Source organism: Sciurus carolinensis, chromosome 5 (genome assembly GCF_902686445.1).
Source record: "Sciurus carolinensis chromosome 5, mSciCar1.2, whole genome shotgun sequence".
Taxonomy (NCBI): domain Eukaryota; kingdom Metazoa; phylum Chordata; class Mammalia; order Rodentia; family Sciuridae; genus Sciurus; species Sciurus carolinensis.
The window spans coordinates 28598251-28622560 of NC_062217.1; the positions used below are offsets into that span (position 1 = coordinate 28598251).

The 24310-nt window shown below is 39.2% G+C and overlaps 1 protein-coding gene across 1 annotated transcript in view; it reads left to right on the forward strand.

Annotated features, from left to right (window-relative positions):
* Window positions 1–24310, forward strand: part of Fry (FRY microtubule binding protein) — a 243883-nt gene that overhangs the window by 108127 nt on the left and 111446 nt on the right. Inside the window, exons 14-20 of the mRNA XM_047553455.1 lie at window positions 15–101; window positions 4057–4228; window positions 5889–6021; window positions 10730–10837; window positions 19986–20244; window positions 21565–21747; window positions 23620–23706. Coding sequence (XP_047409411.1) covers window positions 15–101; window positions 4057–4228; window positions 5889–6021; window positions 10730–10837; window positions 19986–20244; window positions 21565–21747; window positions 23620–23706 — 1029 coding nt within the window. The remainder of the gene's footprint in view (window positions 1–14; window positions 102–4056; window positions 4229–5888; window positions 6022–10729; window positions 10838–19985; window positions 20245–21564; window positions 21748–23619; window positions 23707–24310) is intronic.

The following is a 24310-nucleotide window of genomic DNA, read 5'->3' on the forward strand; positions in this document are numbered from 1 at the left end:
GTTGTTCTCTCTAGGAACGTTTAGATTTTGCAATGAAAGAAATCATTTTTGATTTTCTTTGTGTGGGAAAACCAGCCAAAGCTTTCAGTCTCAATCCAGAGGTATGAATGATCCTTTTATGTACTTCTAACAGAGCATGTATTCACAGAATCATACTTTTGCTTTGCAACTTTGGGGAACAGGATGAGGGATGACTTCTCTCAAAAGTCTTATATTTGTTCCTGTTCATGTCCAGATTCAAGTGATGGGGTTTCAGAAGTAAAATTTTGCATGAATAGATTTAGAATGATGAAGGTTGATGTGCTACCATATTCTGTACTTGTATAATAGAGGACATCTTTCCCCAAAAGATCATCTGTTGCTAACAAATCAGGTTATTTTATTTTAGAAAAGGAAATTATTTTACTTGTAATTACATTGATGCAGATTAACAAATTTTGTATTTTAAAGTAATAAAACAGAAGAATAAATATATGTAATAAAATATTATAAAACCTAGTGAAATTAAATAATGTATGAACATATTTCTGTGATAGCATCCCTGCTCAAGCGTCAGGCAGATCATAGAAATGAGTCCAAAGTGGATGGACTCGGGTCCAGAATGGGTGCTGTGTGGAGTTGGGGCTATGCAAATGAATAGCATCCTTAACCATCAGCCAACAGAAATATGCTGGCAACTTGCCTCTGTGCAGCCCTTTTCTTATAAGACTATAGAAGGAACACTGAACCAGAAGCCAGCACAGCTGGATTTGCCACTTGCCACCAGCACTGATGCTTTTACTAGCTATGTGACATTTACTTCTCTGAAGTTCAGCCTTTTCACCAGTAAAATGGACAAAATGCTTTTCTATCTCGCTTCATAGAATAGTGATACAAGGAAGAATACATCACAAAGGAAGGAAGGAAGGGGGAAAGAGGAAAGAAGGAAGAAAATTGTACATCAGACATTTTTTAAAAGATTATTTATATCATCACTGAGATATTGTGGGGCTCCTTTATTCTGTCGGTGGGGAAGGAGGCCCAGAGACTCAACGTAGGCAGCTTTTTAGTAGCAGAGGGATCCCAGTATCTCCATGCTCCTTCCCACCACACCCTGCATTCTATTCCTGACACTAAAGTTGCACATGTCTGGCAACAAGAGGAAGCCCAAAAATGGGAAGTTCTGTCTGGTGGCTAATGAACTGGCGGGCTGCCCGATGACTGCTGCCAAGGTCAGCAGGCTCGGGGGAGGGGCCAAATCCAGGGCAAAGCCACAGCCTTTGGCTAAATGGAGGCCCAGGTCTGGAGCAGAGTCTTTGCTTGCTACAGACTTTCTCGACATAATATTTTCTCAGTATTCATATCTCCACTGTTTTAACAATCAGTTCTCAGAATCACTGGGTTATTTGTCTTAAAAGAATGACATAGTCCAAGCTATTTGAGAGGCTGAGGCAGTTGATCATGTGAGCTCACAAGTTCAAGGCCAACCTGAGTAGTATGGTAAGACCAGGTCTCAAAAGAAAAAGAAAAAAAGAAAAGTTAAAAGCTACTATCGTCATCTATAAAATTTATCCTTGCTTTTCTCAAACTTCTCGTTCAATCTCTGATGAATTATTTAATCTCTCTCTGTGACGAACACTTGAAATTTTAGTTTTAAAATAAACTACCAGTAAGAAAAAATATTTGGATAGTTCACATTTGATCTTGATCTTACAGGGTTGTGGAAGAGTTTATTTGTTAGTAGTTGGTAGTTTATAAGCCCAAAGCCACAGTCATGAACCTCTTCAAAAGCAGACATAGAATAATCTGTGAAGCAGATGTCATTCATTTGGTGAAATATACTGCAGGGCAGTTTCTCCAGAAACATATCCTGATGAGGTCTTAAATAGTATTTTGGAACTAGTTCGTGTAACCAGGCCTAGATATCTAAAGTGTTGTTATATTATAAAGCATATTACACCACTACTCAGCAGTTAGATAATTTCCAGGTAAATGTCTTGCCGTAGTTTGGACCCAGGTAACTTTCTGTATGCCCCCCTATCTTCATGAGAACTTTTCATCTGTGAGAAGAGCTGCTGGGTCATCAACTTCTCTCATTTTTGCCTTAATCTAAAATAACATGGAACTGAAGGTCCTACCAAGACGTGCTAGAGGCAAGACATGAAAGGAAATAAATTGGAGATGAAGATAAAACTTTGTCTTTTTTCACAGGCAACATGACTCTCTCTGTAGAAAATCCCCAAAAATCTACAGAACACCTGCTATAATCAATAACTGATTTTAGGAAGTTTGTGTGATGTAAGATAAATGAACCAATGCATTTATGTTTTATAGTAGTGAACAACTAGAAATTGAACAGTTTACAATAGCAATGAAAAAATACTTAGCAGTAAAACTGATGAAACACATATAACATTTTTGTACTGAAAACTACAAATGTTAAGAAAAATCAAAATTAACTGAATAAGTGAAGAGAAATATTGATTGTAGTAGACTGAAAGACTTGGTGTAGTCGAGAGGTCACCTGTGCCCAAATTGATCCTTATAAACCATAATGCCAATAATAATCCCAATCAAAATCCCCATAACTTTTTATGTACAACTTGATTTTAAATGTTTTATAGAAAATCAACTAGAATAACTAACATAGTTTTGAAGAAAAGGAATAAAGTTGGAGCACTAGTAAGCCTGATCTGATCTTAGAATTACTGCAAGTTTATACAGCAATCACTTCCCCATGTGATATTGGCAGAAGGATGACTATAAAGACCAATTAATCAGAATAGAGAAGCTAGAAATAGACCCACATGTAAATGACCAGTTGATTTTCATCAACAGATCTAAGTTACTTCAATGGATAAATAATAGTCTTTCCAATAAATTGGGCAACTGGAAAGCCACCTGCAAAATAAGGAGCTTCAACTCCTAAATAATTCAGTAAACAAAAATGAACTGAAAATATTTCATAAACTTAAATGTAAAATCCAACACTATAAATCTTCCAGAAAAAAAATTGTGAGAAAAATCTTTGTGACCGTCAGTTGTGCAAAAATTCCTGAGACATAAAAGTCACAAATTATGCAAGAAAATGTTGATAAATTGAACATTATCAAAAATGTCTTAAAGGTCTGCACTTTAGAAAACAATAAAGTGGAGAGTCACAGACTAGAAGAAAACATTTGCAAAATTCATATCTGACAAAGTACTTTTTTCAGACTATGTAAAGAATTCTTATAACTCAATGGGAATCAACAACCCAATTTTTAAATGGGCAAAATAATCAGTCTCTTAATCAAAGAAGAGATACAAATGGCCTATGAAAAGATATTCAACATTAAGTCATCAAGAAAACCTAAGACTAAAAACCATGACAAGATGTGCTGGGAAGGATGCAGAACAACTAACTCCAACTGTCTCATGCTCTTCTAGTGAGAATGCATTTTAGAGAGCCAGGGTCGTGCCAGGTTGTCTTTCAGATCCAATACTATGCCTAATCCTCAGACAGATAACATTCTGACCCAGGATGGACTTTCTTCTTCTACTCCCGTTTGTTTTAGTAATAGATTCCATAGCATTGCTTTTCTTAAAATTTATTCTCAAACTGGCTGAACTTTGTGAATCAAAAATCAAGAACTACAGTTCAGAGTAGGCAGTTCACATTTAGAACTCTGAATGTTTCTCTCCATCTTTGTGCATTAGCACATGTGGTATTTCTCTCCTTCTAGAAGGCCCAGGGATTTTGTTTACCTCAGTTTACCCCAACAGCAGCAGCCCCACAGGATGACCATCTATCCCTCTGAGGTATACCCTGCATCCCCTGAACAAAATGGTTTGTAACCATCTCAAACATGCTCTCCAAGTTCAATGAAAAGCTTCCCATTGGTTTTCTTGTAATGCAGCAATAGTGATGGAAATTTCATTTTCAAAAGGTGTGGCATATGTTCTTGTGCCTCTTAAACTGTTTTCCCATGTTGATCTAGATGGACAACCAAGCAGAATTTCTCTGAAAGGCTGATGGTATAATTCACTGCAGTATTGGGCCTTTCTTTTTTCTCATGGATGCATTGTTTCTCATAGAGAATGAACATTGGTTTACGGGCATTCTTGGTGATAGCTGACAGCTTGCAGCAGAAAGATGGTGAGCCTCCCATGCCAGTTACAGGAGCTGTACTTCCTTCTGGAAACACATTGAGAGTGAAGAAAACGTATCTGAGTAAAACGCTAACTGAAGAGGAAGCCAAAATGATAGGTGGGTTTAGACCATGGATTAGAACTGGGGTGAAGCTTTTAAAATCACTATTAGATGCTTACCTTTAATGAGAAACTCTCTTAAAAAAATCTTTGTAAAAATAGCAGATGAGACATTCCAGTGTTAATTGTGTTGATGAATTCATGCCGTGTTTTGTTTTATTGCCCTTTAAACTTTTTAGAATTTCTGGGGAAATATTTTTCCATTCACATAATGAGTTTTATATGAATCTTTTCAAACCTCTAATATTATCTACATTTTACAGTAAATTTCTAAGTCATCTGTATGCTTTGGTAAATAGTCTTATTTATAATTTATTCATTCATTTTTATAGTATCTTTTCTATTTTTTTAGTAACATTGCCTAATTTGTATCTTAAACATGCCACATTCTACAAAAAGCCAAGTTATATTGTGAATCTAATTTATTTGGGATTAGTTTCTTTTAAATTTAGTTATTTTAATCCAAAGAGATGAATATCTGCCCTTGTTTACTTCTCATTAAAACCCAAGTTTAGAAACCTGCAGCAAACTTTTTTCAGGTAGTTCCTGGATTCCAAAGATATGATGCAAATGTCAGAAATTTTGTTGCTTTAAAATACCTTGGTTACATAATGCTTAAATGAATTCAAAAGACTTAATGCATAAGAAATAATTAAAGTAGTTATTTGCTTTTCATTTATTTTATATGTGCATTGTGAATGTATACAAAACATAATTCATATATGTAATATATATATATTATATGTACATATATGTAATATGTACATATTTGTTTTCCACCGTAGGATATTGATACTGTTTAATGAAAGAAATAAAAAATTGACTAAAATATATTTTCCTTCACTTTAAATTTTGTAATATGAAGTCATTTTATTTTGCTAAAAATAGGATTCATACATATATTTCAGAGAACAATCTGAAGTTAGTAAAATCTTAACCCAAAATAAGAATTAGCCTTTATTCACATAATCACCAAAGATGGTGGATTTTTCTTATCCTAACCAGAAACTTAAAAATTCAAAACGTGAGCCCAGTTCAGTGCTGCACACCTGTAATCCCAGTGGCTCAGGAGGCTGAAGCAGAAGGATTGCAAGTTCAAAGCCAGCCTCATCAACTTATTGAGGTCCTAAGCAACATAGCAAGCTCCTAAGCAACCTAACAGACCCGTCTCAAATTTTTAAAAAATTTTTAAAAAGGGAGGGGGGCCTAGGAATGCGGCTCAGTGGTTAAGTGCCCAGGGTTCAATCCCTAGATTAAAAAAAAAAAAAAAAAAAATTCAGGGCTGGGGAGATAGCTCAGTTGGTAAAGTGCTTGCCTTGCAGGCACAGAGTCCTAGGTTCGATCCCCAGCACCGCAAAAAAAAAAAAAAAAAAATCAAAATGTATATTTCTTTGTTTGTTTAACTCTGCTAGAAAATAGTTCCTACTGAAGTATTACAGTTCTTGTTAATTTAATGTAAATGATTATTTGGTGAGCACCTGCTAAGTGTAGAGCCCTGTGCCAAGAGCCATGCAGAGGGAAACTGAATCAGACACAGACTCTGCTCAAGGAAATCATTGGCTCATAGGGTCTTCAGTAAAAAAATGTTATAGAAGATGAACTGAAGCTGTTCTTTGACAGCTTTAGTCAAAATCGTAACTCTAATACCTGTTTTTTAGGCATGTCCTTGTATTACTCTCAAGTACGAAAAGCTGTGGACAACATTTTAAGGCACCTTGATAAAGAAGTAGGACGGTGTATGATGCTAACTAATGTCCAGATGTTAAACAAAGAACCCGAAGACATGATCACGTGAGTACAGTGAGGCTGTTATCAATGAGGAATTGATAAACCAGGCATGGTGGCGCACACCAGTGATCCTAGTGACTGCAGGAGAATCACGAGGTCAAGGCCAACCTGGGCAACTTAGAGAGACCCTATTTTAAAACAAAACATGAAAAGTACCCAGATGTAGCTCAGTGGTAGAGCACTTGCCTAACATGCCCGAAGCCCTGGGTTCCATCCCCACCATTCCAAAAGAAAAAAAATGAGCGATTAATGAACCGAAAGATGGAGGTAGATATTCTTTCTATCTCTTTTGTGGTTTATTCTCATCTTCTTAGAATCAGAGTTGTAAGAAGTGCTAAGGATAGTTAAAATAAATAAATAAAAATAATTTGACATTGCCCAGCATGCGGAAGGCCCAGAGTTCGATCCCCAAACCAACCCCAAATTTTTTACAGTATTCCATTGACCATAAAATAAAGTCAAACCTAACGTTGATCTATTTGTGTTATATTTTGAGTACCATTAAGCCAGCAAGTTAGAAAATAGGATCCCTGACCCATTTATTGGTCCACATTTTTCAGAAGTGACATTTTGTTCCCAAGCTCTGTCACAATACCTGTGACACAATGATATCCCAAATTTACACATGTCTTATCTTTATAAATTGCAGTGGTAGTGTGTGCTTAATAGTTGTGGCACAATTGTGCCTTAGATTTTAAGAAAGCGTTAGTAATACTAATGTAGAACTCAAGTTCTTTCCCAAAATCTAGAGCTCTGTTTGTAATTAGAACTCTGCAGAAGAAACCTGTACAACTTGTATTTGCTATTTTCAATGAATTGTAATAAGAACTAAGATTTGGTTCTAATTCTACATTTATAAAAGTTGAGACTTTGTCATTGAACTGTGAGTTAGATCTTATTTGGCAGCTGTGACATGAATTTCTAAAACATAACTCTGTCACCCAACAAAACCAGCCTCAGATATCAGAAACAATCTGAAGTTATTACCTGTATAGAGAAGTTTATATTGTGCATATGAATTTTATTACATTGATAGTGTATGCTCATGATTAAACGTTGAAGTACAGAATTATCTTAAATACATATGTAGCAGCATCTTAAGTGGAAAGCCCTCACCTCAGATCCCCACTTGAAATCTGTGACCATCCCTTAGCTTCTTGTGCTTCCTTCCAGAACTCTCCCTGTGTAAATATACTATATGGAAATAAAAATGCTCTTCAACTTATGGTGAGGTTACCTCCCAATGAGCTTAAATTTTAAATTGAAAACATTATAAATCGAAAATACATGTACTACCCCTAACCCACCCGGCATGCTAGCTCAGCAGCACATGCACTGGAGAGTGTTAGTCTTTCCCCTCAAGATCTCAGGCTGGCTGGGAGCTTCCTAGCATTGGAAGAGAAAAATCACTTGTCACTAGCCCTGGAGAAGGTCCAAATTCAAAGTTCCTTGTAGTTTCTACTGAATGCAAATCACTTTCACACTATGGTGAAGTAAAAAATTACTAAAGTGGGGACCATCTGTACTTTTTTTTTTTTTGGTAAAAACAGAATTATACAATGCATATTATCCTGCAGCTTGCCAGATGTTTAATTAAACCACATGAAGGTCATAGCACTATGGACTTTCCAACCAAAATAAATAACAGAATTGAGATTGAACAAGATTAATGGCATTAAATATACTACTTTAGCTTTTAATTTCTTGCCTCACAAATTAGATTATCAAAAAGACTTTAACCTCAATGTTCCATACCCCTGAATATTTTAAAGATATTTTTGATTTGTACGGTAGAAAATATAAGAAATATTTTAAAAACTTCTTCCATATAGTTATTTCCTATTAAAATATTAAAGAATTAAGGAGCTTCGAAGGAAAATTATAGTTATATTCAAGAAACATCTTAAGGTAGATTCAGAACCAAAACAATATATTAAAAAATGTGTAGGCTAAGTGAAATAGGCCAAGCCCAACAAACCAAAGGCCGAATGTTTTCTCTGATAAGTGGATGATAGTATATAACAAGGGTGGGTCAGGGGGAAGAGAAGAATGAAGGAACTTTGGATGCTGTAGAGGAAAATGGGGTGGGAGGGGGTGGGGGATGGAAAGATAGTAGAATAAAACAGACAGTATTACCCTGTGTACATGTATGATTACATGAATGGTGTGAATCTACATTGTATACAACCATAGAAATGAAAAGTTGTACCCCATTTGTGTACAATGAATCAAAATGCAGTCTGTAAAAATTTTTAAAAAGTAATAAAAAAAAGAAGAAAAAATGTATAGGCTTAAATATAAATGCAAATATTTTACTTATGTTTTAACTAATGCCTCACATTTTTTCTAGATCCTTGTTTTTCCTATTCATCCATTTTAAGATTCCCCAAATAAGGCTAGGAATAGTTTTCATGCTAGACTTCAAAGTAGATCCTGGAGTGGAAAATCACTCATTGCTTCATTTCTTAAAACAAACAAAGAGAACCATTAGGGAATCATATAAGCATTTAGGGGAAGAGGGCGGAGGCCACACAGCACTAATGGGAACAGTCATCTGAACTGATATTTAAGGTTGATCCACCATGTTCCCAGGCTCTGTTTTAAGGTATGAACTTGAACATTGAGTATTTTGAGTTACTCAATCTCCATTCCTCATTTCTTTTGTGGCTAATAAAAGAAAGAAAGAAAAGAACAAATTTTAAAAAATAGTAATTTTAACATCTGTTAATAAATATTCTTAATTATGTTATTTTGGGAGTTCACACAGCTTCCCATAAAAACCCCAGAGAGCAACGACTGCAATAGTAAGAGGGAATCATGCACCAATTAATTCCTAATCTAGGCTGATTTTATCAGCTTGGAAGTCTATCTGGATTTGCCTTACACTTTAGGCCAGGCGGGGTCATCCCTTTTCCAACAGACATGAAAATAATTCCAGCTGTTTACAACATCTGGTGAGCAAGCTAGGAGAACTGTGTAAACTGTTCAGACTACTCACAGCTATTGTGGGTTTCATCCAAAGACATCTCTCTCCTTCAGCTATTTAGAAATCACTGTGCCCTAGCTTCCTTTCCAGGACCCTCATTTATCTAATGCAAAAGGTCCAAGAAAAAGGAGAGAAAATAATCTATAGGCTTCTACAAAAGTGGAGTATTTTAGAAGTCAAAGTGTATATTTTATTTTTCATATGAACAGTTTTGCATTTATTTTTAATAGTCTTACAAAAACATTCTAAAAAGTAATGTCACAGATCAAGATGCTATTAGATTATAATCAGGTTATAGAGAAGATGGATTTGTGCATCCTGTTGCAAATACTTGTTGCATTGCTATTCCCAGAAGGGATTGCTTCTGTGCCACTTTGCATTTTCATTATTATGTCTGTATCCTACGATTGCTTGGTAACCAATATTATATTTATTCTCAGAGTACTAAACCATCCGAATTTAGATATGCCATTATATATTGTCATATAAGGTTCTTTGAAAGATTTGATGGGTAGTTTAATTTTTCATAAAAGGTTCATAAGGTTATTATTTAAGTGGTTAAGAATCATATAGTTACCCATTAAAACAACTAAAACTTGAAATAGCATATTACAAAATTCAGTTGTTCCTCTGTATCTATGAGGAATTGTTTCTGGGATTTCCCACAGATACCAAAATCCAAGGATACGTAAGTCTCTTAAATAAAATGGCATAATATTTACATATAAACTATGCATTTCCTCCCATATTAAGTCATCTTTAGGTTACTTATAACACCTAAGACAATGCCAATGCTATGGAAATAGTTGTTATACTATTTTGTCTGAGAAATAATGACACAGGAAAAAGTCTGTACATATTCAACACCCGCACATTTTTCCTCACATATTTTTGAGGTTGAATCCATGGATGTGGAGCCCACAGGTGGTGGGGACTGACTGTATACATTTTTCCTTTCTGTGTGCTAACAATACAGAAGTCATTATTATTACCATTAAACACTAGTATCCTCAGGGGAGTAACTAAAAAGAGGGGACTCGCCATAGAGATTAGTATAATAAGTCAGAAATGGATGTACAGCTGAGTACATTTCAGAATTTTACTTGTCATGAAAGACTTGGTTTGGAAACACTTAATTTCTTAAAAGTGGGGGTAGGGACAGTAGAGAAGCATAGCACATCAGGGAGAGAAACTTCCAGGTGTCACACTTGTAAAAAGGGCCATTCTGCATATATATTAAAATCCCATTTCTGAATGTTGAATGGAGGAACGACTATAATATATTTCTTCATTCTGATACATTTAGACACGTCTGGGACTCTAGTGTTTTAAATGCAGATTGTAGGGACCAAACCCCCTGGGACCCACCTGAATGCCAAGCCTATGATGAAATGCTGTTGATAATCAGCATTTTCAGAGATATGTAACTCTGTGTTGCATTTACATTTTTAAAAGTTTTATTAGGGGGCTGGGGAGATAGATCAGTTGTAGAGTGCTTGCCTTGTAAGCACAAGGCCCTGGGTTCGATCCCCAGCACCCCCCAAAAAAAAAAAAGTTTTCTTGGGAACAAACTGTAAAAGGCATTAACAGAATACTAGAACCAACATAAGACTGTGATTCAGAGGCATGGATTGAGTTCCAGTCTTTGTTTAATTATTTAACCAAATTTTTAAAAATTTTTCACAACTTTTTGACCTATATTTAAATTTTCTCTTCAAATGCTAGGGGGGAGAGAAAGCCCAAAATCGATCTTTTCAGGACCTGTGTTGCTGCTATTCCTCGACTGCTTCCTGATGGGATGTCAAAACTTGAACTTATTGACTTGCTGGCCAGGTAGGTGAGCACTGTCACAACATCATTTGACCAAAATTGATCTTAATCTTTTGTCATGATTCCTAAAAGAGAAGAGTTCCATATTTAGAATCAACAAAAGTTTATTGATGAAGGTATTATTTCTATGTATAGGCAGGAAAGAATAAAGAAATGTTGACCAAGGCTTCTACCCTTCTAGCTGGTGTTTGCCACCTATCATCACCTGTTCTTTGGTTGGTATTGTTTGTTTGTTTTGTATCACCAGCAACCTTGAGCCCATGGATCCTTCTCTTTTCCATTCCATGCTTAGGACATACATTAAGGACATAAGGTTTTTAAACAATTAAACCTTAGGCCTTTCTGAAGCTTCACAAAGGGAATGTGAGCAAAAAGCACATTCATTGGAAGGGGGCAGGCAGAAGGAGAGAGGAAAGGCTACACTTGGATGGAAGAGGGATTTTTCCAGTTCTGGGTGAGGTCACCCAAGAGGACCGAAGGGTGGATTTCAAAACTATAGTAAACACAGTGATTTGGCAGGAGGGGGAAACTGAGGAATGAGCATTAAGAGTCATCCACACTAATATTGAGTCTCTCTGGATGAAGGCAGAGACTGAGAACAAATCAAAACTGTGAGACAAGTGCCAGAATAACCTGGAAACACGAGGGAGCACCTGTCAGTTTCCACAGTCAACATAGAGACAGTGTTCCCACAGGGGATGGGTGACGTATTCCTACAGAGGAGGGGTTGCTGAGGAAAAAGGTTGTAAGTGACCACAAGGCCCCTAATGTCCCTCTCCAGGGCCACGTGGACCACTGGAGAGCTGCGCTGCTCCATTATCAGATTAACCAACTTCAAACTGTAAGAAAGACAGAGGAAGCAGAGTAGGAGAGTGGAAAGGAAACACGTAGAAAGCCTGAGCTCGGCTTCCCTGCTGGCCATTGTACTGCATTGTGACCTAGACGAATTATTTACCCCCTCACCCCGTTTTCCTTGGTAAGACTGGAGTGATGTTGCCTGTTCATGGACTGTTGGGAGGGCTGAGGAGAGGCCTGTGCACTCTGGTATCTGCAGGAAAAGACCAGTTACACTGAAGTGGAAGGAAAGTTTGATTTGTTCAGTGAAGACCTAATTGTTGGTATGTACACTAAGGCCTTGGAAGTACCACATCTTTTAGATGACACTCAGCACTCTGGTAATGCTATTTTGTGGGTAAATCTGTATAGAGGCTCTTACCTCTGGAATCACCTTGGTAGCTCAATCCAGGGACACTGGAATCTGCAGACTAGACTGTGGTGCCAGGCGTGTGGGGAGGGAGTTCTGTTAGGCATGGTTGGAATGTCAATGCTATTTATAGCATGTCCTGTTTATTATTATGTACATTCTTATGAAGCCCAAAGCTGTGGGTGCTGTTTTTTTTATGAGGGAAAAGAACAAATAATCTTGAAAGTTCAAGAAAACGACTAGACCATATTAGAAGTCCACAAAGAGGCCTTTTCCATAAATTTCAAAAGAACCCCCTCAGGCTTTCTCCTAGGGGAGTTGCTGAGCGTGTGACCTGCACACTGGGTCCATTAACCTATGAGACCTCTGTGAGAAAATGAGCCTCTTCAGATCCCCTCCAGAGAGGCAGAGGACAGAAGCAAAGTCACTCTCAGTAAATCTGGGTTTGAAGGGCCACACAAGAAGTCCTCAGCCACTCTCTATACTTTATACCCACCGTCTAGTCACACTTGGATGAAGTTGACTAGAGACGTGGTCTTGTTGAACCTTTGATTTTAAACACTTCACACACGTTCACGGTGCATTCTTATTTGAAATTGTGGTTTTTCCTCATAATTGACAAAACACGGCTGATGCCTGCTCAGACTCCTGTCCCTTCCTGTGCATCTGCCTGTTAGGAGTTTCAAAGATGAGTCCCACTAACTGCCCCCAGGCCTTGTCACAGCATTTCTGGTACTGGCTAAGTACCAGGCTGTCAAGCCTGGGTCCTACACTGGTGTGTCCAACAGGACAGCCAGGTACAGAATGAAGCTGGCGGGCCACTGCCTCCAGTTAGGAGTTGTCTGACTCCATGCATATTGCTCAGCTGAGTGTGCGGCATCTTTCCCTGTGGACTGCGTGGAGATGCGTTGACCTTGCCAACATCATGGTAAGACCCCGGGGGGTACTGCCTTCCGGCCCTCGCAGAGGCCAAAGATTCTCCACATAGAAAGGGGAGCTTTCTCTCTCCCTAGCAATCAGAAGACCTCTCGCTCTCTTCCCAAATGTGTCCTGCTCCAACCTTTGCTCACAGGAGGAATTTTTTTTCACCAAACAGTCCAAGGCGCCTGCCCTCTGTCACTTCCTGCAATGCCATTTGTGATATAAGAATTTGCTCTTCAACCTTTACTCTCCTCTTTCAAAAATTTGACTTTGTTAATATGTGTTGGGGGCTCTGCCAGCCAGAACGGCTCCTGATCACATGGGCAGTGAGAAGGTTAATTAGCATAAGCGCACTCAGGTGATTTATCACTGGCCGTATTCAGTTAAGTCCACGAGCACAACATGTGCACAGGTGTTCCCCAGCTCGCCTGCTCGGGCCTGCTCGTTTTAACCCTTGCCGTGATAGGGCAACTGGTGTGGCCCCACCCTCCGCCTCCTGGACGGAATATAAGCGGTCGATGGGCGGGGGCGACAGTAAGGAGCAGCAGCAAGCAGAGCAGCAGCTAGCAGAAAGAAGCAGAGAAGCAATTAGCAGAAAGGAAGAAGAAATGGCAAGCAGATGGAAGCAGCGAGTAGGGGCATCGGCGGAAGGCAGATCGCAGAACAGAGAACTGGGAACACATCTTTAGGTTGCAGATCACAGATAGGCAGATCGCAGCATGCGGTAAGCATCACGAAGAAGCACCTCAGATAGAGGCACCCTTAGTTCACAGGATGCAGGACACACATTTAAGAAGCAACAGAACTAAGAAGATATAGATCTCTGAAAGTGTAGTCTCTCTCTCTTATGCAAAGTCTCTCTCTCTCTCTCTAAGAAAAGCCTTTCTTCCTCAATGGCCCAGGGAACAAGTGAATAAGCGAGAAAGCAGCCCACTAAAAGAAAGATAGAAGCGGTTCATTTCCAGTCCACCACCGATAAAGACCCACGCAAATTGTTACCGCAGGCGGTAATAAATATCCGCAGCCGGTGACAAATATGATCATAGAGTTGCAAGAATTAAATAATGCATATAAATCACTTAGAATAAGACCGAGTACAAAATAAGCTCTCACAGCAAAATTAGTTGTTGTTTTTAAGTATCTTCACATTTGGATAATAGGTATACCATGCTGCACAATGCTCTTCCTGTGCGTTATGTTATCTAAGCTAGATACATATTTATCCCTGATATCAGACAAGGGGAATGAACTTCAAAAGAGTAAAACTGTTTGCCCAAATTTACAGAATTTTCCTGAAAACAGATGTCACTGATTTTAGACAAAATAATAAACACCATTACACAGTGTTTCCTTATCATTTGTGGAAATGTCTGAGGTAACGCACACGCAATCCCACAGTCTTCTGTGGCATCTGAAATATCTTAACCACTATCCCGCTCTCACTTTTCACGTATGTGTGTTATGGACAGCCGTTAGTGGGTGGGTGTATCTGAGAGGGAACTAGTATATATGGCTTCCAAAATCCACTTAATCTTATTTCTTTGTTTTAATCCAGATATAGTTCAAAGCTCTGCAAATAGCATTAAGTCCATTCTTTACAGACCCCTGAGGCCACCACCTGATGAGCTGGTACAGTCACTGACAGTCCACTTATCAGCAAGCTCCTCCTTCTGGAAACCCTTGTCTCCTGGGCTTCATTGTGAAACCCTTTCTTTCACTGCTGGCCCTGGGGACATGGTGACTTTATGGGGCAGCAGCTTCCTCCTAATGACCTTGTGTTTGTCTTGCCTCCCCCTTCATTGGCATAACAAGTGAACAACCACATTACTGAAAGCTACTAAGGTGATTCCATGGAGTGGGAAGCTTCCTTTGTGCAGGTGGCTTGCATTAAAAGTCCTTTATCCAATGTGGCCCACCAAGAAGGCAGCTTTGTCCAGGTTCCTTTTTTCCCCCTTTTAGAACATGTCCCTACTTAATTCAGCAACAACCTTGTGTGAGCAGCATGTACCCTTGGGATCATGCCACTTGCTTACTCTAGATCACGGTGGAAGGTTCCTGGGACCATTAGCGGTGGCATGTGCAGTCTGTACAAAATGTGCCTGTGTATCTGCTCTCTAATCTGAGCGATCATAACCTTGGTCGCAGCTCCTCATGCCAGCGGCTTGGAGGGACAGCTGTAGATGGTGTTGTAATGTTGGTTTCTTTGGGTATGTTTTACTGCTCTGTCCCTATGGAGGTCTGTCAAGACACCACAGTGGTTTTATTTGTAAATATCCATGTACCTGAGACTCTGAGGTTCCTGAGAACCACCTCAAGTTTCTTAGGAATCTTTTTGAGGGCTCCCCCACCGCCGCCGCCATAGTCAAACTTCTTCACACTTTGCTTCTCTTTAAGTCTCTCTGTTCTCTTTTGCAGGTGCTGTCACTAAACTGTCTTAGAGGACAGGGTTTTTTTGTTGTTGTTGTTGGGGGAGGTATGTTTCTCTTAATTATAATTGCACCTCAGTTTGTAGTCTGACCTTGTCTTGCTTTTATGGTTTAGTTTCTCTGTGGGATGTCCTAATTGGGAGTTGACAGAATTCCCTCACCTCTCCCCAACACTTTTTAGACAAGGAGACTGAAAAGGACTTCCAATAATGTAGGCCAGTCTCCTGCTGCTTTCCTGCAGTTCTTAGGGACTCAGAATTGCTGGATATCTTTCTTATTTAATCCTGAGTCATCTCTTCCTTTTTAGTTATCTATTTTTTCCTGTTTCATGTTTTACATAAATCTTATTTCATAAAATCATCTGTCAGTATCTAGTTAAAATGTAAAACAAATAAGAATGAGAACAATCTAAATGGAAGAAATGGCAATTATATCTCACATGTAGCTCTCCGTGCATTCATTTCCAGAAGCAAACACAGGAAGGGAGCCTCATCCTTCTAGAAGTTTCTTCACGGCCCCCTCTCCCTCACTTGCTGCCATAGCGACTTGTCCTAATGGGTGATTTCCCCATCAATCTCAGTTCCATGGCAGGGAAGACCTATGTCTTCTGTAAACATTCTACTTTTGTGATCAGCTGGACCTTCTATCCCCAAAGCCCCTCCCCTCATCCTGTGTCTTCATCCTTTAGAAGTATTTTTGGGCCCTTTCACTAGTGAAACATGTGGACGCCATCATTCCAAGAGTTGTGGCCACCGAGGACACTAGGACTCCACAGCCCTGGGACTCCCAAAGAGTCCTTCAAATGATCCTGTGCTGTGGGCTTGGAGTTTAAACAGATTCCAGATTACAAATTGTTCATGAGAGTAAAGATAGATAAGAACAGAATTAATCTCATTTTTAAAGCTAAAAGCTTTAGCCTTTATTTACAGGCTTGTTCTAGGTAGACAATGACATGGCTTTTATTCTTGGTACTTTGCTAGTGGTGTTTTTTTCTGGCTACTGAAATAAAGTACCAGAAACTAAGAACTTACATAACAGAAATCTGATGTTTCACATTTCTGGAAGCTACAAGCCCAAGATCAAGGACTTTTTGCCTCTGCAGAGTATGAAAATTTGTTTCCTGCCTCTCCGGGCTTCTGGCCCTCCACGGTGCTTTGACTTTCCCAGGCGTATAGAAGCAGCACAGCAGTTCCCACCTTTGTCTTCCTGTGATGTCATCCCAGTGTACCTATCTGTCTCCAAGGGTCTTCTTCGTATAAAAACATCAGTCATATTGGATTAGGGACTCTACTCCCATGTGACCATATCCTAATTTGGCTAATCATATCTGACCATATTTCCAAACAAGGTCACATTCTAAGGTACTCAGGGTCAGGACTTCAACACATGATTTTTGTGGGGGACACAATTCAACCTATAATATCATTACCATCCATTAACATTCATTCAATGAACTGCAGTTCCTGGTTATGTTATTGCCTGTCCTAAAAATGGTAGGTTTTTATCCATGAAAGCTTATTTCCTAAGACATTCGGAACCATAGAGAGGAATAAATGTATAAATTGAATAATAAAGGTAAGATGAGAAAATGACTTCAAGTATATTTTTATAAACTAGTGATTTCAAATCATGGACTGCAAAGATCATGCAGAGCTGCTTGGGAGTGAGGGGGTATTCCTCCCCAAATGGATGGGCTTCAGCCTTTGACCCTAGCTTGAATAGAGCAACTCAGATTTTCTGTATTATATATGGGAGTTTTTATTAGATTCTCCAGAGAAACAAATAATAGGATATGTATATTGGGAAAAGGGGATTTGTTATAAGAAATTGACTGACATAACCATGGGGGGGCTGGCAAGCAGACGGCTGCAGAATGGCCAGCAGACTGGAGACCCAGGAGAGCCAAGCTTCCAGTTTGTGTCTGAAAATTGTCTGCCATAGAACCAGGAAACGTCCAGATGAAGTGTAAAGGCTGCCTGCTGGAGAATTCTGTCTTGCTTAGAGGCAGCCAGTTTTTTATTCTATTCAGACCTTTAACTCATCAGACGAGGCCCATGCACAGGTTGGAGAGCAATCTGCTTTACTCAGTCAACTGATTTAAATATTAATCCCATCTGAAACACCCTCACAGAGACACCCAGAGTTTGGCCAGCTATCTGGGCACTGTGGCCCAGCCACACTGACACATAAAAATCAGCAGAGCTCTACATAAAAAAAAAAAAATTGAAAATTCATGGTTCTGCTGCTGATTGAAATGAAGTTTGTAAACCCCTGCCTTAGACAATCCTTAATTGGAAGCCTATGTTAAAGGTTGTTTTCTTTCAGCAACTATAATCACTTAAGAACTATAGATTTAATTGCATAAGATTTTCCTGAAGAATTAGCCTAGAACTTCCTTCTCAGCATCTTTGTAGAACTTCATGGGCTTTCAAGATAGGAGATATATTCCCTGCTCAGTGTAAATCTGTAACCTACAGAGATTTTTCATCTGGTTTGTATTGTCAGATATGGACCAATTGGTGTCTTAAGAAGAAAGGAGTTTGCTTAGCTTATCAAGCTTTTGAAATACTATCTTCTCAATGTGTATAACTGGGGCAGCTTGTACCAGACTTGTTCTGTGGAGAAAATTTTGGATTAAGGATTAGAAGTCCTGGATTGGAATCCTGGCTTTTCCCCCAGTTACTCACATTACTGAGCAATTTCCTTCAACACCCTGGGGCCACAAGTTCTTCTTATTTTTTGTTGGGGATCGTATCTGCCCTGTTCATGGAGGCTACCATGGGTTTAGACATGTTCTCTGACTCTGAACACCTCCAAGCTGTTGAGTCCTGGAAGTTGGTTCTCAGTGTCTTTGATCTCCATCTCCCCCTTCCTCGACGCTCCTCCGCCGGGTGGGGCCCTGTGACTCATGATGACCACCCCTCAAACTTGGTCTGGTTCCTTCTCCAAGCCATCCTCCCTATACCCTCTTGACTCTTTTTTTTTTCCAAATGTGAATTGAATCATGTTTCCCCCTGTATAATTTACAGTATACTGTTAATTTTCTTCTAACAATAATAGCTAATTGCTGAGTGCTTACTACCTCCTCATTGTGGTGGTAAACACTGTAGGTGGATCATCTTACAAACGGGTTTATGAAATGTAGTACAGTGAGTATCCCCAAAGAGGAATTTGAAGCTTAGATTAAGTATCTAACCTAAGGTCATTGGTCAGGTAGCTCTGCAGGCAGTGGGACACTGGAGTACACTCTTAACCCCGTCCCTGTTGTGCTCCTCCTCGGGTGGCCCACAGACCCTTCAAGGAGCTGCCTGCGCCTTTCCCACCACGGCCTCTCACCCTTCATGCAGGTTCCACCTTAGAGCCAGGTTCAACACCAAGTCCTAAGTGCTGCACCCAGTGGGTGTGAGGCCTGAGTCTTAGGAGGCTCTAGAGTATTCATTTGTTAAGTAATGAATGAATGACTCTCTAAAGCACTTTGGTAACTGTAGTCCTCTGTACCAATGTCAAGACTTAATATTATCATGTTTTGATTAAAACATAAATACACTGAAATTCTTTAGTTGACTAAGAGTTTCTCAGTCTTGGCACTACCAACATTTTATACCTGATAATTCTTTGTTATCAGGAACTGCCCCGTGTATCATAGAATGTTTCATAGTGTCTAGCTTCTACCCACTCGACAGATGACAGGAGTACACCCCAAACTGTACAAAGAAGACTGTCTCCAGCACCTGATCCCAGACTTGGGAGACTGAGGCAGGAGGATGGCAAGTTGGAAGCTAGACTGGGCAGCATAGCAAGATCTTGTCTCAGAAAGCAGCAGCAGCAGCAGCATCATAATCATCATCATCATCTCCAGACATTTCCCAATTCCCTTAAAAAGCAAACTGATGCTCTAGTTTTTCATTTTAATCAAACTTCTGAATGTGTCCTTTTGCTTTTCAGCAAAATGTGTCTTGCCAGTAAGAATAGGGTTTGATATTATTTATTCTATAGTCATTAATGTATTAAAAAGTATTCATGTACAGTAAAATGCTGTGTGGTATATCAGATTGCATCCTGAAAAAGAAAAGGGGGAACCAGGCACAGTAGTGCACACCTGTAATCCCAGCAGCTCGGAGGCTGAGGCAGGAGGGTGGCAAGTTCAAATCCAGCCTAGCAACTTAGGAAGGCCCTAAGCAACTTAGCAAGACTATGTCTCATAAAGGTCTGGGGATGTGGCTCAGCGGTTACACCCTGAGGTTCAATCCCTGGTACAAAAAAAGGTGGGAGGCCCTAGTGGAAAATTAATGAAATCTGAATAAAGTGTGTAGTGTAGTTGGTTATATTTTACCAACATTGGTTTCCTAATTTCAGTGAAAGTACTGTGGTTATATAAGGTGTTAACCAAGGGAAGCTGGTGAAGACTATACGCAAACTATTACCTTTGTGACCCTTCTGTAAATCTAAGACGTTTTTGTTTTTTGAAGTATTCATGTAAGTCATTTACTAAGCAAAAAATGTGGAAGGCTTGTTTTTCAGATACAAGCAGAAGCAGAGACCTATACATGTGCCTTCTTTGATCTTAGTCAGTGATCTTATTGGCTTCTTCATTTCACAGGCTCTCTATTCATATGGATGATGAACTGCGGCACATTGCACAGAACTCTCTTCAGGGCTTGCTCGTTGACTTCTCAGACTGGAGAGAAGATGTGTTATTTGGCTTTACCAACTTCCTGCTCCGGGAGGTCAACGACATGCACCACACACTCCTCGACTCCTCCCTGAAGCTGCTGCTGCAGCTGCTCACCCAGTGGAAGCTGGTCATACAGACCCAAGGAAGAGCCTACGAACAAGGCAGCAAAATCAGAAACTCAGAGGTGACTTCCCACTCTCCCCACCAGCTTGTTCTTTTATGTACTGCACGTGAAAATGAATGGCAGCCCAGCGTAGCTTCTGGAGTTCCTCCTTCCAACCACCTGGGAACTTCCTCTGGTGCTGCCCTTAGTTCTCACCAGCGCACACTGTGACAGAGAAACTTGGGCATAACGTGCCATGTCAGGTCAGACTTGTTGATACAGTAGAAATTGTTTTTTTTTCCAGGCAATCATGATTACAGATCAGTTTGTAAGGGCTATAGGACAGGGAGTTGAGCTAGACATGGATATAGATATGGGTACAGAAACAGATACATGAAAGTTAACTGTCCACCAGTTTCTTGTTGTTGTGGTTTTTACTCAACAATATATTAGTTGTTTTGTGCAGTATCCACAGAGAAGAAAATGTAGTCTTGTGGCTTCTTGATCCTTTCCTGCCTCGGTCATGAATGCTGAGACATTTTGGAGAGTGCATTGAGGGTAGGATTGTCAGAGAGATGCAGGGTCTTTGTTCCAGGCTAAGCCGGCATTGGCATTGGGCAGATGGTTTCAGGTCTGGCTGGGAGGAGCATCACTAAGGGTCTGAGGACTGCAGAGGCTCAGGGCAGCACAGCAGTGTCCAGGGAACAGTAGGGTGAACCCATCTGGGGATGGGCTGACCTCAAAGGTGACGTTCAGGTCCCTCTTCCTTCCTTATCTGCTACACATGTCAAAAGATGATAGGTAGAAAAATGGGGGTTGTATATGCTTGGAAAAGGGAAATTAAGGTAGAATCTGCCACATCATCTGGCTTGCTTTCTTTTGCTTTAGATTCACTTGGTTGAAGTTTGGGAACTTTTCAGAACTCATCATGTAAATGTGGCAAACCTAGATTAGAATCTAACATGCAAACAGGAAAGCAAGTGTAAATAGAAAGGAAAATGTTCAGAAATTCATTTTAGTAGTATGTAAAAGTCTATAGAGAATTTTGGTGAAAATATTAGGTCATTTTATCATACATGTAGATATAGCATAATCCCAAATGGTATGGATAGAAGCTGTTTTGTTTTTGTTATTATTAAGAGGTTTTGAAAAGTTATTTCTCATCAGACATACCAGATGGTTAATGATATTCCAAAGCAACAGTAGATCTGAAAAGTAAAAAAGGCGCTAGGATATTTCATGAATAATAATGAATCCATAGACATGTCTGATTCAAAGCCGTTGTCATTTATTATACTGTTACAAGGTCAAACATGCCAAAAGATACACATATGAGAATATTTTTTCCTGCTTGCATTGTTCTCTTGCTGAATACAGAATGTTGTTCTTATCGTATGACAGCTCATTCCCAATGGTGCCAGCCACAGAATTCAGTCAGAACGAGGCCCTCACTGCAGTGTCCTCCACGCCGTGGAAGGCTTTGCTCTGGTTTTACTCTGCAGTTTCCAGGTGGCCACACGCAAACTGTCTGTGTTAATACTGAAGGAAATTCGAGCTCTATTTCTTGCCCTGGGTCAGCCAGAGGTATGGATTACTCTTCTGAATTCTCCAATTTATTTCTTTCAGCTGTTTTGAAATTTGGATAAACATTCTAAATAACACCTTACTATTTTGGGTACTTTTGTGTCACCTGTGATGTTGACACATGATTTTTGATTCATCATTGGGATTATAATGATGCAATAGTATTCTTGATCTGCTTAAGTAAGTCATATATCCTGAGAGCAATAGAGAAGACCATTCCTGGTCACTAAGTGATGTTGCTTTCCTAAATAAGGAATTTTAAGATTAATCTAGGTTATCAGTCATTTTTCTTCATAGTGTTCAGCATACATCTAATTATAATATCATATTTATATTAGAGAACAATCTCTTTAAAAAGACTGTATTCCATTTAAAATGAGAGGTGGCAAACAGTCTGGCCAACTGAGAGTTGTTTAATCTCAATGATGGTGGGAAATTGACTCCATAAGAAACACATCTTCCTCAGATGAGAGAAGGAAGCCAATTGTAAGTCTGGTCAACTCCAGCTAACCTCCTGCCCTGGTCAAGGACTGTACACCTTCCATCAGATGTTACAGCTCATGGCCTGCGGCACAGGTGGAAGAAAGATAAGCTTTGTCTGTCACATACTTCTTTACAAAAATACCACTTTCCATTTTCTTGTTTTAAATCACTAATCTTGGTTACCTTATCCTCCAAGTGGTCACAGTTCTTACAAAATATTTTCAAGTTCATCACAGTCCTTACAGTTCACCTTTCTTCAACTTTCTGACTATTTCAGGGCCAAATATCTGGCATCTGGTAAATGAACCTCTAAGACGTGCTATATTTGGTGAACCTCCATTAAGTTTCTAATTATGATAATAACAGTGGTAGTAATTACCATGTGCAAAGTCAGGCACTGTGCCAAGTGCTTTATACACATACGTTTATCCATTTTATCCTCACAATAAGAATTTATTTTGTTTATCCTAGTATACAAATACTGTGACTGAGGTTTAAAGAGGTTAAAGAACTAATCCCAGATCAACAGGTAAGATGTGAGAGTCAGAATTCAAACCCAGATATATATATGTCTCCAAAGTTCCTTGTTCCTTGTTCTTAACTGCTACTCAACCGGTGTCAAAGATGTTTCCCAACTGTTGTTTTCTTTGACCAGCCACCAACTTCTTTAAAACCATTCCCATTTATCACTGAAATCATACGTTCCAAGACTTCGTAGAAGACTTCTCAATAAATCATTTTATGTTTCCAAGTTTCTCTATAATAAAGAGCAGCAAACACATGCATATTTGTGGATGGATGGATTTGTACAAACATTATTCATGTAGAAGAATCTTTAATAAGATAACCCTCTCTTATTCTTCTCAATTTACTTCTTTTAGTAAATAGCTGCACATCACATAGATATCACAGAAAGTCTGTGGTTGTTCTCCAGTATAGTTTCTTTTAGACTAGAATTCAGTCACCATCAACAATTTGTCAATTATTTTAGCAAAACAGCAACTTAAAACAATTGCTGTTTTATTAGTCTGAAAAAGCCTATTCTTGTAGGGTTTCCATTCCTTGAAGGGAACAGCAGTGTGAGTCACTAATGTAGGATACTGGTATTTGGGTTCTTATGTACAGGTATGAGTCTGAAATTCAGGTAAATGTCTCTGGAGAACAGTGTGACTTGGGGCTCTAATGACCTTGCCCTGAAACTCAGAGGAGCAAGCTCAGAGCCACGGGGGTTTCCTGCCTTACCTTCCACCACCTTGGCACTGGCTCCTCTGTGAGAAACCCCTTATCAGTGTCTTGCAAGCTGTTCTGCTTCATGTACTAGATGGAGGCAGCGGGTGGGTGAAAAGGATCGTTTTTCCCATGGAGAATAATTGCCTCCCCTTTGTACAGGACGATGACAGGCCAATGATTGATGTCATGGATCAACTAAGTTCTTCCATTCTTGAAAGTTTTATTCACGTAGCAGTTTCAGATTCAGTAAGTACACATTTGATTCTGATTGCTCATAGTGCTTACATATCAACTCTGGACCTACCTGAAAGAGAGAGTCAAAGAAAAATTATATGGCTGGATTTGGGGATTTTATGTTAGATTAGCAAACAGATATAAAGATTAGAAAAACAAGACTAGCTTTTCAAATGATAGCTTAGAAGACATTCAGATAAATTTCAAGCAAAACTTAAACCTTAGGAAAATAGATATTTTTCGAATAACAATTTCAAAAGAATCGTTCAATCTTCTTACAAAAAATCAATTTGTCTCACTCTTTATACTTAACACAATATGCACATTTAATATTGTACTTTATTCTTAACATGGTAACTTCTATTTATGTGGCGCTTTACGGTTTATAAGGTGCTTTCATATTTATTATCTCATTTGATCCTCAGTTTTTGAAACTCAAAAACACTAAGGGGCTGGGAGGGCAGGGGAGGAAACTCGTCAATAGAGCATGTGCTTTGAATGAGTAAAGAAGGCTCTGGGTTCAAGCCCCAGCACCAGAGAACAACAAAGAAATGTTAGTTAGGCTTGTCCATTTAGACTCTGAATCTAATAGAACTTTATCTGCTACATAAATACA